Source organism: Dunckerocampus dactyliophorus, chromosome 5 (assembly GCF_027744805.1).
Source record: "Dunckerocampus dactyliophorus isolate RoL2022-P2 chromosome 5, RoL_Ddac_1.1, whole genome shotgun sequence".
NCBI lineage: Eukaryota > Metazoa > Chordata > Actinopteri > Syngnathiformes > Syngnathidae > Dunckerocampus > Dunckerocampus dactyliophorus.
The window spans coordinates 12,034,771-12,048,005 of NC_072823.1; the positions used below are offsets into that span (position 1 = coordinate 12,034,771).

General features: G+C 43.7%; 1 protein-coding gene across 4 annotated transcripts in view; it reads left to right on the forward strand.

Moving 5' to 3' along the window:
* Positions 1–605: 605 nt before the first annotated feature.
* kiaa1549la (KIAA1549-like a) overlaps positions 606–13,235 on the forward strand; it is a 106,520-nt gene continuing 93,890 nt past the window's right edge. For 2 of the 4 annotated variants that reach the window (XM_054775925.1, XM_054775926.1), the window contains exon 1: positions 606–1,123. In XM_054775925.1, coding sequence (XP_054631900.1) covers positions 937–1,123 — 187 coding nt within the window. In that variant the 5' untranslated portion in view covers positions 606–936. The remainder of the gene's footprint in view (positions 1,124–13,235) is intronic. The other 2 variants (XM_054775927.1, XM_054775928.1) reach the window with 2 other exon arrangements.

The following is a 13,235-nucleotide window of genomic DNA, read 5'->3' on the forward strand; positions in this document are numbered from 1 at the left end:
TGGTGGACAGAGGCAGCTTTGCAGCGCACTTTATTTGCAGTACTAAGTATCCTTCTCTTGTTTAGCATTTTGGCGTATTTGACTTTCCCTATTTCCTTTTGAATTGCTTTGGTCAGATGAACTGGATGAAAAGGTTGTTCATCATTGCTCATTGTAATAATCACTTTCCATTCTTCACTGGTGTCATCTTTACTGCTTGGTTTAGCTTGTATTTTCTTCTTTGCTCGCCTTCCAGCTTTCTCCTTTCCACTACTTGTCTTACTTTGATCCGGCCATTATTTATGTAGCAATCTAATTAGTGTTCCATGATGGGGTTTTTTATAGTAATTTGGACCCAATGGGAGCCTAATGAGTATTTGGCCTGCATGCTCACAACACTTTATTGGTATGAATATGCCTTCAGCTGCCACCATGGGGCGCCTATCACCTAAAACACATTTGCACAGCATTCCTGGGTTTTGGTTCTGATGTTGACGACTACAGACACACACACACACACACGCACACACACTATTAATTGGGGAAAAAATACACACAAGTAACGCATACACACACACACACACACACACACATCATCCACCCCCCCATTCGTCTTGATTAAGCGCTGGTATTGTGCAGACATGCAGTTAGTGTATGCATTTCCGTGTACTCTTCTATTTTGAAGGCGCTTTCAACCACTTCCGTTCTCGTAGCAGATATTGAAGTGCTGGCGAGCATCTTTGCGGTCACAGTCAGGATATCAGGCAGTGTGACGCGAGAAGGAAGAAATAAATAGGGCTTTGTTTCCCGGTAGGGATCCAAACCATCTACCATCAGCGGGCCCATGGAGAGCAGAGCCTCGCTTGTGTCCACTGGCGCCTGCTTGAGCTTGATCGGATGCCTTTCACCTCCGCGCCGCCGTTAGGTGTTCTCCATTCAGGATTAATTGGTTGACCGATGGCTCCCAAACATGTGCTCCTTCCCAGCAGTGGCGGTGGCCCCAGGGTTTGTCCGGCGGCACGGAGCCTGGATGCCTGGACGGTGGCGGTCAGCTCGTCGAGGAAGGGGAAGAGGATGCTGGGCCGGTGCTTTGTGAGCGTCGGTGCGGTGCTGATGCTGATCCAGTGCTCCTTTGCTGCTGATGGTGAGCCGCCGATTCTTCATGCTTATCCAACCTTTATATCCAAAATCTCAAAGATAATCACATGGCTTCTCGGTGTGTGTTGTTGTGAATGTCACATGGCTTGTTTGATTCATTAACATACAGGGGAACCATAATTGGATGGTTTTCTGAGGGGAATTGTTTCGATTTTTGGATATAAGGTATGACTCTTAGAAACAAATGTTGACGCTTTTGCAGCAGTTTTGGTGAACTTTGTGGTTAAAGTGTACAACAGGGATGTCCAAAGTGCGGCCCGGGGGACATTTTCCACCAGCAGCTCCTTTTTTTTTTGCACAATGAAGTTATTATTAATGATATATATTTTTATTTGCTTTGTCACCTATTACACGGAGCAAGTATGTGTGTGTTTTCGTCACAGAGCTTAGCGCAGTGTTTGCCAACTTTTATTGAGCCAAGGTTACGGCGGCCGAAAGAGAGCAGCAAGGCATGTTCCAAAAACAGAAATCCAAATCAAAAACCCAAAGTACACACAAACCCCCAAAACAACTGTATGAGACACGTGCTGGAACAAAGCTGAAGTTTACCAGGCTACCGTCAGAAAGAGAGTACAGTGTGTACTTCTATGGGTGTTTGTGTCGTGTTTTCTATGTCCCGGTCTCATTCTAGCGCTAACACTAGCTGCGTAAATCGGCTGCTCTGTATTGTGATATTGTTAAATATTACGGCCAAGTGTTTAACAAAGACGCAAAGAAAAATTGACATTCTGCGTCTTTCTTCTGGGAATCCCACTCATGTCTTTAAAGATGAACATCCCTCAGGTCTGGCTTCGCTGGTAGTTTTGTTCCATGAGGAACATTTTGGGGGTTTGTGTGTGTTTTTTAACTTGCAGCATTTATGTGATTGACCCTGTGGGTCAAATCTCACAGCACACAACTAAACCAAAATGTATGAATAGCAACAGGTGGATACGCGGGTTATTTATGTAGCTTCCGCCATCTGCTGGAAGAGTATTTAATAGTTTTGCCTGTTGCTATGCTTTGCTGGCATAGATACATGAACAAAGATTTATTATTTGTAGTCAATAAATGATAATATTCAAACCAATTCAGTGAAATTGGATGATTTCCTGATGATCTCTTGCACTATGCCACGGCACAGTAGTTTGGAATCATTATCTTAGCGTACTGACCTACACTGGATGGGTTTTAGCTTCTTTAACACACAAAATGCAACAAGCATCCTTCATTTTTTCTGTATGTGGCCCTCGCTGGAACAAGTTTGGGTACACCTGGTATACAGGGTCATCTCAAGCATCTTACTCTTTTGATGGATTACGTAAACAACCCCCCAACCGTGTCTGAGTTGTATTTAAAGCTGTGTGATTGAACGTCGCTTCAACCTCCCACCCCCAATCGCACACCAAGAGCACACAAGCAGACACAACAACACTGACCGTGGTCTTCCTCTGCAATCAGCGGGCAAGTTTTATTAATTCATGGAGCATCGGGCCTCCAGCTTCTCAACCTCCAACACACCCATAGGGGACGTTTCATTGTCGACACAGATCAATGATTTATGAGTTCCCTGTCCTCCCAGCATCCCAGGAAAACACCAAAATAGCAGCAGAGACATTCACGTATCGCTTTCACTGCAGCACTTGCTATGGAAAACAGTTCCAATCCTATCCAATTTTGTTTGTAAAGCACTTTAAAAACAACCATAGTGGATCAAAGTGCCGTGTAGAATCTATAAAATACATAAAAGTGTAGAAATGCACAGAAGGCAACGAGGTAAGAACAAGGTAAAGCTAAAACGTTGAAAATAAAATTAAGAAATGTGGATAAAAGTAACTGCCAGAATAAACCACAATAAAAACAGATACAAATTAAATCAAAAACTAAACAAACAAAACAACTCAAATAGTGTCAAAGGGCAGAGAAAATAAATGGGTTTTAATTAGGGGCCTGTTTAATGTCTGATGACAGATCATTCCTCTGCTTGAGGGCCACATTGGCCAATGCACGGTCCCCTCCGAGCTTGCGTTTTGTCTTGGGGACAGTCAGGAACAGCTGATACACTTTAATCGCTTTATTAACCTAGTAGATCTTTACAACTTTTATCCGCAGTCCCACATTGCCCTCTACTGGTCAACATGTAACAGTATAATTACTGTACTGTATATGTACAGTATCTGCAAACACAGCAAGCTTCTAATCACAGACATGTTAATATGTGCGTGCACAAATTCAAAATGGCCGCCAACCTGTCTATAACGGCCACCTGCCTATAGCGGCCACTAAAGGGAAACGGCAAAAGTGGCCGCTATAAGCAGGTTTGACTGTATAGACAGATACATTCAATGATAGCTAACGTTAGTAGCTAAACTTTGCGAAATCGCTGTCATTAGCTGACAACAAACATAACTAGTCCTTGTGTGTTACGTGAGGCGTGGCTTGCAATGTCGGAGCAGGAAGAGGCGGGATGTAATACTTGCAGAACATTCCACTGTTGGCGCCCTCAAGGTAAGAGGGTGTCAAGTTATTAGAAATACCTCACAGCATAATGCTGTACACTTCTACACCACTGAAAACTGTGGCTACAATAATAAAGCTATTATTAAATTAGTGCCTTTCTGGCTCTCTTATCCAAAGTTGGTTTTAAAAATATTTCTCCTGTGCATTCATACGTGTTCCATCACAAATAAAGCCGTTAAGGGACAAACAACCACATTGGTGTAGAGCAGGGGTCACCAACGTTTTTCCTTGTGAGAGCTACTTTTACAAAATGAAAATGGCCAAGAGCTACTCATTTTTGTAACATTTATTTTCAGAGCTTATTTTAAACCCAAACAAAGCGAATATGCTTGTTTTACCAGAACATTAACAAAATGCTGGTGTCCACAACTCACATTTTGTATTTCAGAATGCATTTCTTTCTACTGTTCTTTCATGATTAACTGAAAACCTGAATGAAAAGCAGGTTTGCGGGCACCTCGTGTGGTCGTGGGGGGCTACCTGGTGCCCGCGGGCACCACGTTGGTGACCCCTGGTGTAGATTGTTTTAAAGCCATATTCATATCTTCATGATTTCACTAATAATTAAGGATTTTGTAAGGAAAAAGGTGGTGAGAGGCTTAATGATCTCCATACATTGTCATGCACTTGCAGGTGTAAGTCTTTTGTTGCAAAATGACAAACATATCGTCTCTTAAGCAAATACAAATAATTAAGAATAAATATAATTAATTCATGATATAATTTTGTTTTTACTGGGTTTTTAGATGGGCAGTGGCATTTTGGGACAAAAGCCATCAGAGGCTAGGACATTGTGACTTCAAACCAAGTTTTCTTACTATCCAGGCGTGCACAAGCACCGCGGACAAGCAATGACGCCACAAGCCTCTGTACCCTGTTGCTGCTCCCCTGACAAAAAATGCACAAGAATAGATTTAAGAATGAATATCGAGAAACAGAAAATGGAGAAGCTTGCCAAAACATTTGGACAAAACACACACTTGGCAAGTCACCCTAGTTACGTTTGAGATAACTGCCCACTTTCTCACACATCCTCTTTTATAGCCGAATGCTGAGAGTAAGATTTTGTACGGTGTGGTGAAAGACGATTTGACTTCCTTACCTGGTTACATAACAGCACTTTCATATGATTTTACTCTCCATCTCCCTTTATAAATAACACTCGTAAACATAGGTTTATACAGCTTTTCATGCACCGTCAATAGCTGAGATTCTTTGGTCCGTGTTACCATGGGAACAGATCTGCAGTCTGTAGTTGTCTCACTGCTCGTTGGTATTTGTCAGTCAGTGGTTGTTATAACATGAGAGTACGTTTTAGGTGAGAGCGTGGCTCCATATGTCAGATGCAATACCTTCACTGATAAACAATCCACACTCCGGCCATGTTGGTTTTATTCGTCGCCACAATCCATACATTCTCCCCAAAATGCTGTCACAAATGTGATGAAATGTTGTAGCCTTTACGTCTATATCTATGTCTGATTACTCTTCACTTTCATGCGTTGTGTGTTTATCACTCTTTGATTACATTGCAGACAAGGACAAACGGTTTGATTACTGTTCCTGTTATTCACTTCCATGATGTCTTCAGGCTTTTTTGTGACAGAGATGGTTCTGGCCTCATCAAAGTTGTAAGCGGGTTGCATAATTTGTGAGGTCTGATGCAACTTTTTTTCCGTGGGTGTTAAGGGAAGGGATGCTATTCATGCATGTGTTGAATGGGCTCAGGATTCAAGACTGCGTTCGTTTGTTAGTTGCATCAGTCATTGGCTGTGCATGTTACACAATGCTGACAGCTTTCGTATCTGCGTGCTGGATTGACAGGAAATGAACGTTCATACTCTGACGGCATATAAGCAACACTAACAGGGCATATGAAGCTATCACTATCGTATTACTCTGTGAAATTATTGTTGTGATTAGGGATGCTAATCCGGTCATCCAGGACTGAAATCGTCCGATACCGAAACTGATCATTAATTCTACATTTTTCAATTTATTTATGTTTAGCGCTATTGGCCAGGGTTGCCACATAAAGGGGAAAAGTCAGGACAATTCCAAGGTTCCTTGCCTGCCAGAGGGCCCATAAAAAAAGTAATTACTAATAAAATCAATTAACTCATTCAATTTGGCCGCACAGTGGCCGAGTGGTTAGCATGTTGGCCACACAGTCAGGAGATCGGGAAGACCTGGGTTCGAATCTCTGTTGGGCGTCTCTGTGTGGAGTTTGCATGTTCTCCCACATTCCGAAAACATGCATGTTAGGTTAATTGGCGACTCTAAATTGTCCATAGGTGTACCCCACCCAGTCCAGGGTGTACCCCGCCTCTTACCTCCTGTCAGCTGGGATAGGCTCCAGCATACCCCCGCGACCCTAATGAGGCTAAGCGGCGTAGAAAATTGATGGATGAATGGAACAAATTCAACAGTTAAGACGTATTTATACGTTTTTTTTAAACCCGGACGTTCGGTTTCCAAAGACGTACTTATATGTCTTTGAAATTTTGTTTGCGTGAGAGGCAAAAAGAGGTGATTACGCAAGTGCCCAATTAAAAAAGGTCACTTTTCAAGCAGTTTTAAGCCATAAAAACGGCCACAAGGTGGTAGAAGTGCAACTGATAAGAGCTCGGCATGGATCATTTGCATGTATTAACACATTCGACAGAAAGGAGGAAGTGAGAGAGCGTGGAGGAGTGTAGCGTGCAGAAGGTTACGTATTATAAGGAAATTTTAACGCATGCACACACACACGTGCACACACGCAATTTAGTTCCAAATGTGAAAATTGTAAATACTGTAGTTCTTGGTGTTATATTTGTAAATTGTAATTTTAAAACAACCCTTTTTGCGTTGTTTATGTTGTGGTGCAGTTGTTTAGATATTTGAGCTGTCACAAAAGCAAAAAAATTGTGCCACAGTGGAACTTATGCTTGAAAAAGCTGTTTTTTCTTGTTGGGAACGGATATTTTCCCGAAACTTACCAATGTTCTACTGCTGATTACTAAAGAACGGAAAAAGGTAGAAACAAACTTTTTTTTTCTGGTGAAAGACAAGAATCTAATCTTTCCTTTGGTACGCTGAATGTTAATAAGGGTGTTGTTGTTCTGAGTGGTGACTGTATGAGTGCAAGGAAGGAACGACGATCCGGTGTTTGTCTGCCTGCGTTTGTTGTGACATGACAGAGATGCTGTGAACGATCTGTCGTATTCTACACAGGTCGCTAGGTGTCAGTAATATTACTGTAATGTTTGGCAATCACCAGACCTGATTGCCAGAACAACAGACTGTTCTTGCAGGTTTGGATGATCTCACAGCAGGCACTATAATCCCTAATAAAAACACCAGCTACTGTTACAGCCATAACCCAAGGCAAGATGAAACTCATTTCTGAACCCTGATGTCAATTCCGGTTCGCCCGCTGTGCTCTCGTAGCACCAGAACACATTTATAGCAACACACACGAGCACAAAACTTATTTATGTCTACTATATTGGGTGGTAAGAGTGTAAATGTTATTATAGGGGTGTTAGGTCATGTCTAGAGGGCTCTAATAATGTTAAAAAAAACATATTTAGAAGGGTGTGAGCAGGTTTTCTATGATCTAACTACGAAAAACAGTAAACAGATAAACAAAATAAAGGAGTCAACCTCTGAGTTCTACCTTAACTAGCTGGTCCATTCAATGGGAACACAAGAAGAGCCGCAGACCATGCTACTTGCATTGTAACTTCTGGTCGACTCCCTACCTGCTTGAAAAGGCTCTCCTTATAAATCTGAAGCCCCTCCCATTGGGCTTCAATATTCCTCAATAATTATTCAACAAAGAAATAGTTAATCCATCATTTCAACAGACATAATGATAACAGACATTTCAATTGTACAGGATTTTATTATTACAGTTTGGTCCAACCCGAGCAATCCTAATGGCCTGACTGTTTGTCATCCTCCATGAATTAGGAAGTAGCTTCCCTACTATGGTTGGGCCATATGGACCTTAGCATGCTCATTTTCTCTCCTTTGGTTGTTTTTTCTGCTTTCTCCGCCACCGCTGGACCATGTTGTGGTAGACGTGAGCGCCAATACAGTGCGGTGCGTCGCTCAGTCACAGGAAAAACATGTCATAAACTCTGCTTTTTTGCACTTTTAAATGGTCATTTTTACTGGAATAAGTCATTTTCTTATCACTGGAAGAATTATAGAATTATTTTTTATATGGTGGAATAGAAAAATGATCGCTCAACCCTGCTGCTAACTGACAAACAGATGGACAAACAAACAAGGTCTGCGCCCCAATAAGTGACATTCCAGTTATGTGGTCATTAAAGTCGTGCCAAAACGCAAGGTTGCGATTGTTAAGACAACAGTGAAACCGTTTTTTATGACCAGGTGTTGAACAAAGACATGATTCCATTACTTTCTTCTAAGCATGCCGCTCGTGCCTTTAAAGGGCACCCCTCAGGTCAGGTGCCCCTGGGAATCTGGCTAACTTTTCTTTTGTCCTGTGAGCTCGCAGCATTTCTGTCATGCATGTGTTTTGGGGGTTTGTGTGTGTTTTTTGTATTTGAAGCCTTTTTCTTTTGCATTGGATCATTTCTGTGTTTGGAGTGTTTGATTGTCGCTGCATGTTTGCTCCTGTCAGCCACCGTAGAGTCCTTCCACTTTGATGATGCGCAATGTATGTGATGACAAACACGGGGAAGGCGGGGGGGGGAGGATGCAGGTTACCCTGCATTGAGACTAAACACAGCTGACTTTGCAGGGTACATTCTGTTCTTTTTTTTACCTCTATTTCTTGAGTCCATGCTGTCTACATAAGAATAGAATGGCGACGATAATTACAAGAGAACAGAGAGATTTCTTCGCTAGCTCGGGGGTTGGCAACCTTTTTGCTGTGGAGTTCCACTGTAGATTTTCTTAGTAAGTCAGTGTGTCATGAAAACCTCTGTATTATTATTCATTCTTTAATAATGACACCATATGAAAATGCGTGCCTCCTGCAAACATTTGGGCGTGGATGGCAGTTGCACAAAAATGGACATCAGTTCCAGACAGTGGATCTGTACGCTTGGTGAAGCCATCTTCACCACCTGGAGCAAAATTCCCACTAGCCTCCTGGAAACCCTAGCATCAAGCATGCCCAAACCAATTTTTGAGGTGATTAACAAGAATGGCGCAGCTACTCATTACTCTGTAAAAATGTTATCTTTATTTTAGGGCGGTTTCGGGTTTTTTTTTATCAACTGATGAGCAGCCGATTTCACTTTAATACTGGTTTGCTTAAACAAAAATAGTTTTTGTTTCACTCTCTTCATTTTGCATTTTAAACTCTACTTAGAGCCTCGTTAAGATCCAACAGTGCAAAATGTACATTCTTGCAATTTTTCAACTTGTATTAAAATGTTCTTCAGGAGTGGATATATTTTTTCTTCCTGTGCCACTAAGCTTGCCTGTCCGCTTCTTAAATGAAGCCTCAGTTCCCGACCCCTGCTTTAGAAGCTCTCTCAGGGTTTCCCCTAGGATTTTTTTTCGAAGCTGTGGTGGTGGGCTGCATGTGAGGCGGACTGCCGTCGTTGTATCGTGCTGCTGCTGCAGGATTTTTTTTCTTCCTCTCCTTATCTGTAAAGTGCCACCAGGGCAGACAGGTGATTCCGGTGCATGTTTTTTAAAATAATATTTGATATTGATATTTGATATTATATTTCAAATTAATTGTGGTCAATATTTAAATAATAGGCGATACATGCATCTACATACTGTAACACAGGGGTGCTCACACTTTTTCAGCCTGTGGGCTACTTTTAATATGACCACGTCGGCTGGTCGGCTGCTGGTCTCGCCTTCTCGGCTCTGGTGCTTGGCCTCCCTGCGGCTTGGGGTGTGGTGCTCCCGCTCTCTCTTCGGGGTTTGCTGGCCCGCGGGTCTCGGTTGGCGCTGTGTGGTGGTTCGCCTGGCTGCTCGCCCGTTTTCCCGCCTGCCTGCTCGGTTTCCCGCTGTCCTCCTCGCTGACTCCGCTGTCTGCCTCGCTGGCGGCGTCCTACCGCTGGGGGGGTGTGGCCGGGTGTCTTCCTGCTCCCCGGCGGTCTGCGCTCTCCGCCCCTGGGTTCTGAATCGTATGTCTGGGACCCCGGGGTCCCCGGCTCCGCTGCTCCTTGGGTTACCAACGGGGGATAGGGTGGGGCTTCCGGGTGTCGGGCAGTCGACCACTGTGTGTGTGTGTGTGTGTGTGTGTGTGTGTGTGTGTGTGTGTGTGTGTGTGTGCGCGCTTGAGTAAGTAAGAGTGTGTATGAGCGTGCGCATAGGGGTGTGTTTGTGCGTAGGAGTGTTTATGTGCGTGTGTGTGGGTGCGTAGGAGTGTGTATGTGCGTGCGTGTGTGTATTTTTATTTATTTATTTATTTTAGTTATTTATTTGGGGGGGGGGGGGGGGGGGGCATACAGGGGTTTGCTCCGTGGGGTCAGGTGCTGGGCGATACATCTCTGCCGCCCGTGCCTCCGCCGGGTGGGTGGAGGGTGTGCCTCCTGCATCCCTTGGCGGGGCGGCCCTGTGTCGGGGGTCGGGCGGGGGTTGGCCCGGGGCGGGCCGGGCTCCGCTCCCTGGGGGTGGGGGTGGCGGTGGGGGGGAATTGGCGCTTCCGGCGCGGGCGGGCTTCTTTCCGGCTGTGGAGGCGTCTCTGGGCCTGCCGGTTTGTGGCCCCCGGTACCCGTCTGCCTTTGTGGGGTGTGATCTCTCGCTGGTCTCAGGGGTTGGCAGTCCTCCGGCCCGCTGGCGCCCTGTCCTTGGCTGGGATTGCCTCTCTTCGGCCCCTTACTGGTCTTCCCGGGGGGGGGGCTCTCTGGGCTGGCTCTTGGGGCACTGATCTTTGTGCTGCCTGCCCCTATGGGCCTGGTGGCCTTCTGGCGGCCGGGGCCCGGCCTTGCTATTTGGGGCGGGGCTCTCTGGGAGGTGGAAGGCGGCCCCTTTCCTTTCATGCACTCTCAGTGACAATCACACGCCCACACATTCCTGCACCTTTATATATATATATGAAGTCTTCCTTACATACAGAGATACCTGTACATGTGCACACTCACAGTACATACGTACTTCCCCACATTACTCACTGAGTTATCCAGGGTGTTATTATGTTGTTGGTTTTATTACAGCGACGGTGATTTCAGCAGTATGACTATATATATATATATGTGTGTATGTGCGGTATATATGTGTATATATATGTATATATATATATATATGTATATATATATGTATGTATGTGTATGTATGTATATATGTGTGTATATGTATATTTTTTTTTTACAATGATGTGCATTACAGTAACTTTGATTCTATTCACTATCATGGATAATCATTTCATTACTACAGTTATGTGTGACTGTTTCAATGCGGTATTATCATGGTGATCACTATCATAATTCATCATTTCATGACTGCTATTGTGTGCGACTGTTTCAATGCAGTATTGTCATTGTGATCACTGTCATAGTTCATCATTTCATGACTGCTATTATGTCTGATTGTCATTGACAGCTTTGTCATTGCGGTTGTTGATATTGATTTGTCCTTTATCCTTGTTCGTCTTTATAGTTGTCACGGACATTTATTTGCTGATGTCGTTCTGTATGTTTCTGTTGTTCTGTCACAATTGTTGTTGTTGCTGCTGTTGTCCTTGTCTCTTGTCTCTCTTTTTTTTGTTTTTGTCTCCCCCCCCCCCGTTTCCTTTTCTCTTCTTCTCTGTCCCCTCCTGCTCCGGTCCGGGCGCTCCAAATTTGCTTTATAACAAGCATCAAGGTCGAATAAATTTTGTATGACAGGGGAAGTGTATATCACACTTCTCTCTGGCAGAGTAAATCTGTTGAGCACTTGACGGCATTTAGGTATACAATTCTATCTGCTTTAAAGGCTGGACAGGACAGGGGAAAAAAAAAAAAAAAAAAAAAAAATAATATGACCACGTTCCAAAGATCTATCTCCTACTATAAACATTATAAAGATGAAAGTTCCATTTTCCGTGTGTGGCTGCCAATATCTGTTCTCCACTTTTTTTTTTTTTTTTTGCCGCCACCGCAGCACAGGAGCAAATCAGGAGGGGGCTTAATGTCAGCTGACTGATGTCATGTAAAATCTGCAAAGCGATGCTTATGATGTGGGTGATACGCGACCGACACCGCCGTAATGGGCACCCCTGATTACTTAACATTGTTTTCAGGTAAAAAAACATTTCTCATTTCCAAGGTGTGGCGGCTTTTATTTTACCGTGGTGCTGCACCACGTCCATTACATGTAGCGGAAACCCTGTCACTGAGTTGAGTGTAACAAAAAAAACCCAAAAACAGCGGTTTCAGTGGATTTTGTGCAACTTTAGAGGAGTTTTTCCCCCCGAAAAAATCTCAGTTGAACTATGAAATGTATGACCTCAGGGGTATTAATTGTGCTTGATTTGGTTTGCTTTTTAAAGAAAGGGTTTGAAGAGAACTAAAGGGCACACTAAAGGCATGAGGAGTAGGTGCATAATAGTTCGTCTGTCTCCTCCCTGCCCTCTGGCTGTGGAGCATCTCTGTGAGTCTGAGCTCACATTTTATTAAAAATTTGACGTGTGCTCTGAGCAAACAATTCTTTTGTTATGTGTAACTTTTTGCTAGTTTGAGCTTGCACACTGCAGTTGCACAAAGAGGCTGACAAATACATATTCACTTCGCCAAGTTTATTTGGATGTGAAGGGAGAGAAGCTGTGTTGTTGCGTCCTGCATTTAAGTGGGTTTATTTTTCTCTAATAAATGTCAGGATTTAGGGCTTTTAAAGTGGGTCTAATTCATGCAACCTCTTGAGGAAATGAATGGCTTGAGGTTTGTGATGGGCTAAATGGTTTTACAGACTTGTTTGTTTTTGTATGTACTAAACTGCAGATGTGTTTTTCTGTGAGCACAGATGTCCTTTTATCACCGAGAGCTTTGACCTTTGAGTAGACATCCATCCATCCATTTTCTATCCCGCTTTTCCTCACTATGGTCGTCGGTGTGTGCTGGAGCCTATCCCAGCTGACTACAGGCGAGAGGTGTGGTACACCCTGGACTGGTCGTCAGCCACGGTGCATATAGAGAAACAACCGTTCAAAGTCACATTCGTACCTACGGACAATTTAGAGTTGCCAATGAACCTAACATGCATGTTGGCCACACAGTCAGGAGATCAGGAAGACCTGGGTTCAAATCTCTGTTGGGCATCTCTGCGTGGAGTTTGCATGTTCTCCCCGTGCGTGCGTGGGTTTTCTCCCACATTCCAAAATCATGGCCCCACCGACGAACCGGAACTACGTTCCTCATCACTGAAATCCGACCAGAACTCGGCTCACGGGACGAAGTGGGGGGTAAGTCCCTGCTGATGCACTACACCACTGATGGGGATGTCATACATCTTCATGTCATAAAATCCAAACTATCCCTTTAAGAAATAAAACTGTTAATTTATTTAAAAAATTCAATCCAATTGGTTGTTCATTATTAAATAGTCAGCTGGGATAGGCTCCATCATACCCCTGCAACCCTAGTGAGGACAAGCGGCATAGAAAATGGATTTATAATTTTATCCGATTACTCAAATTT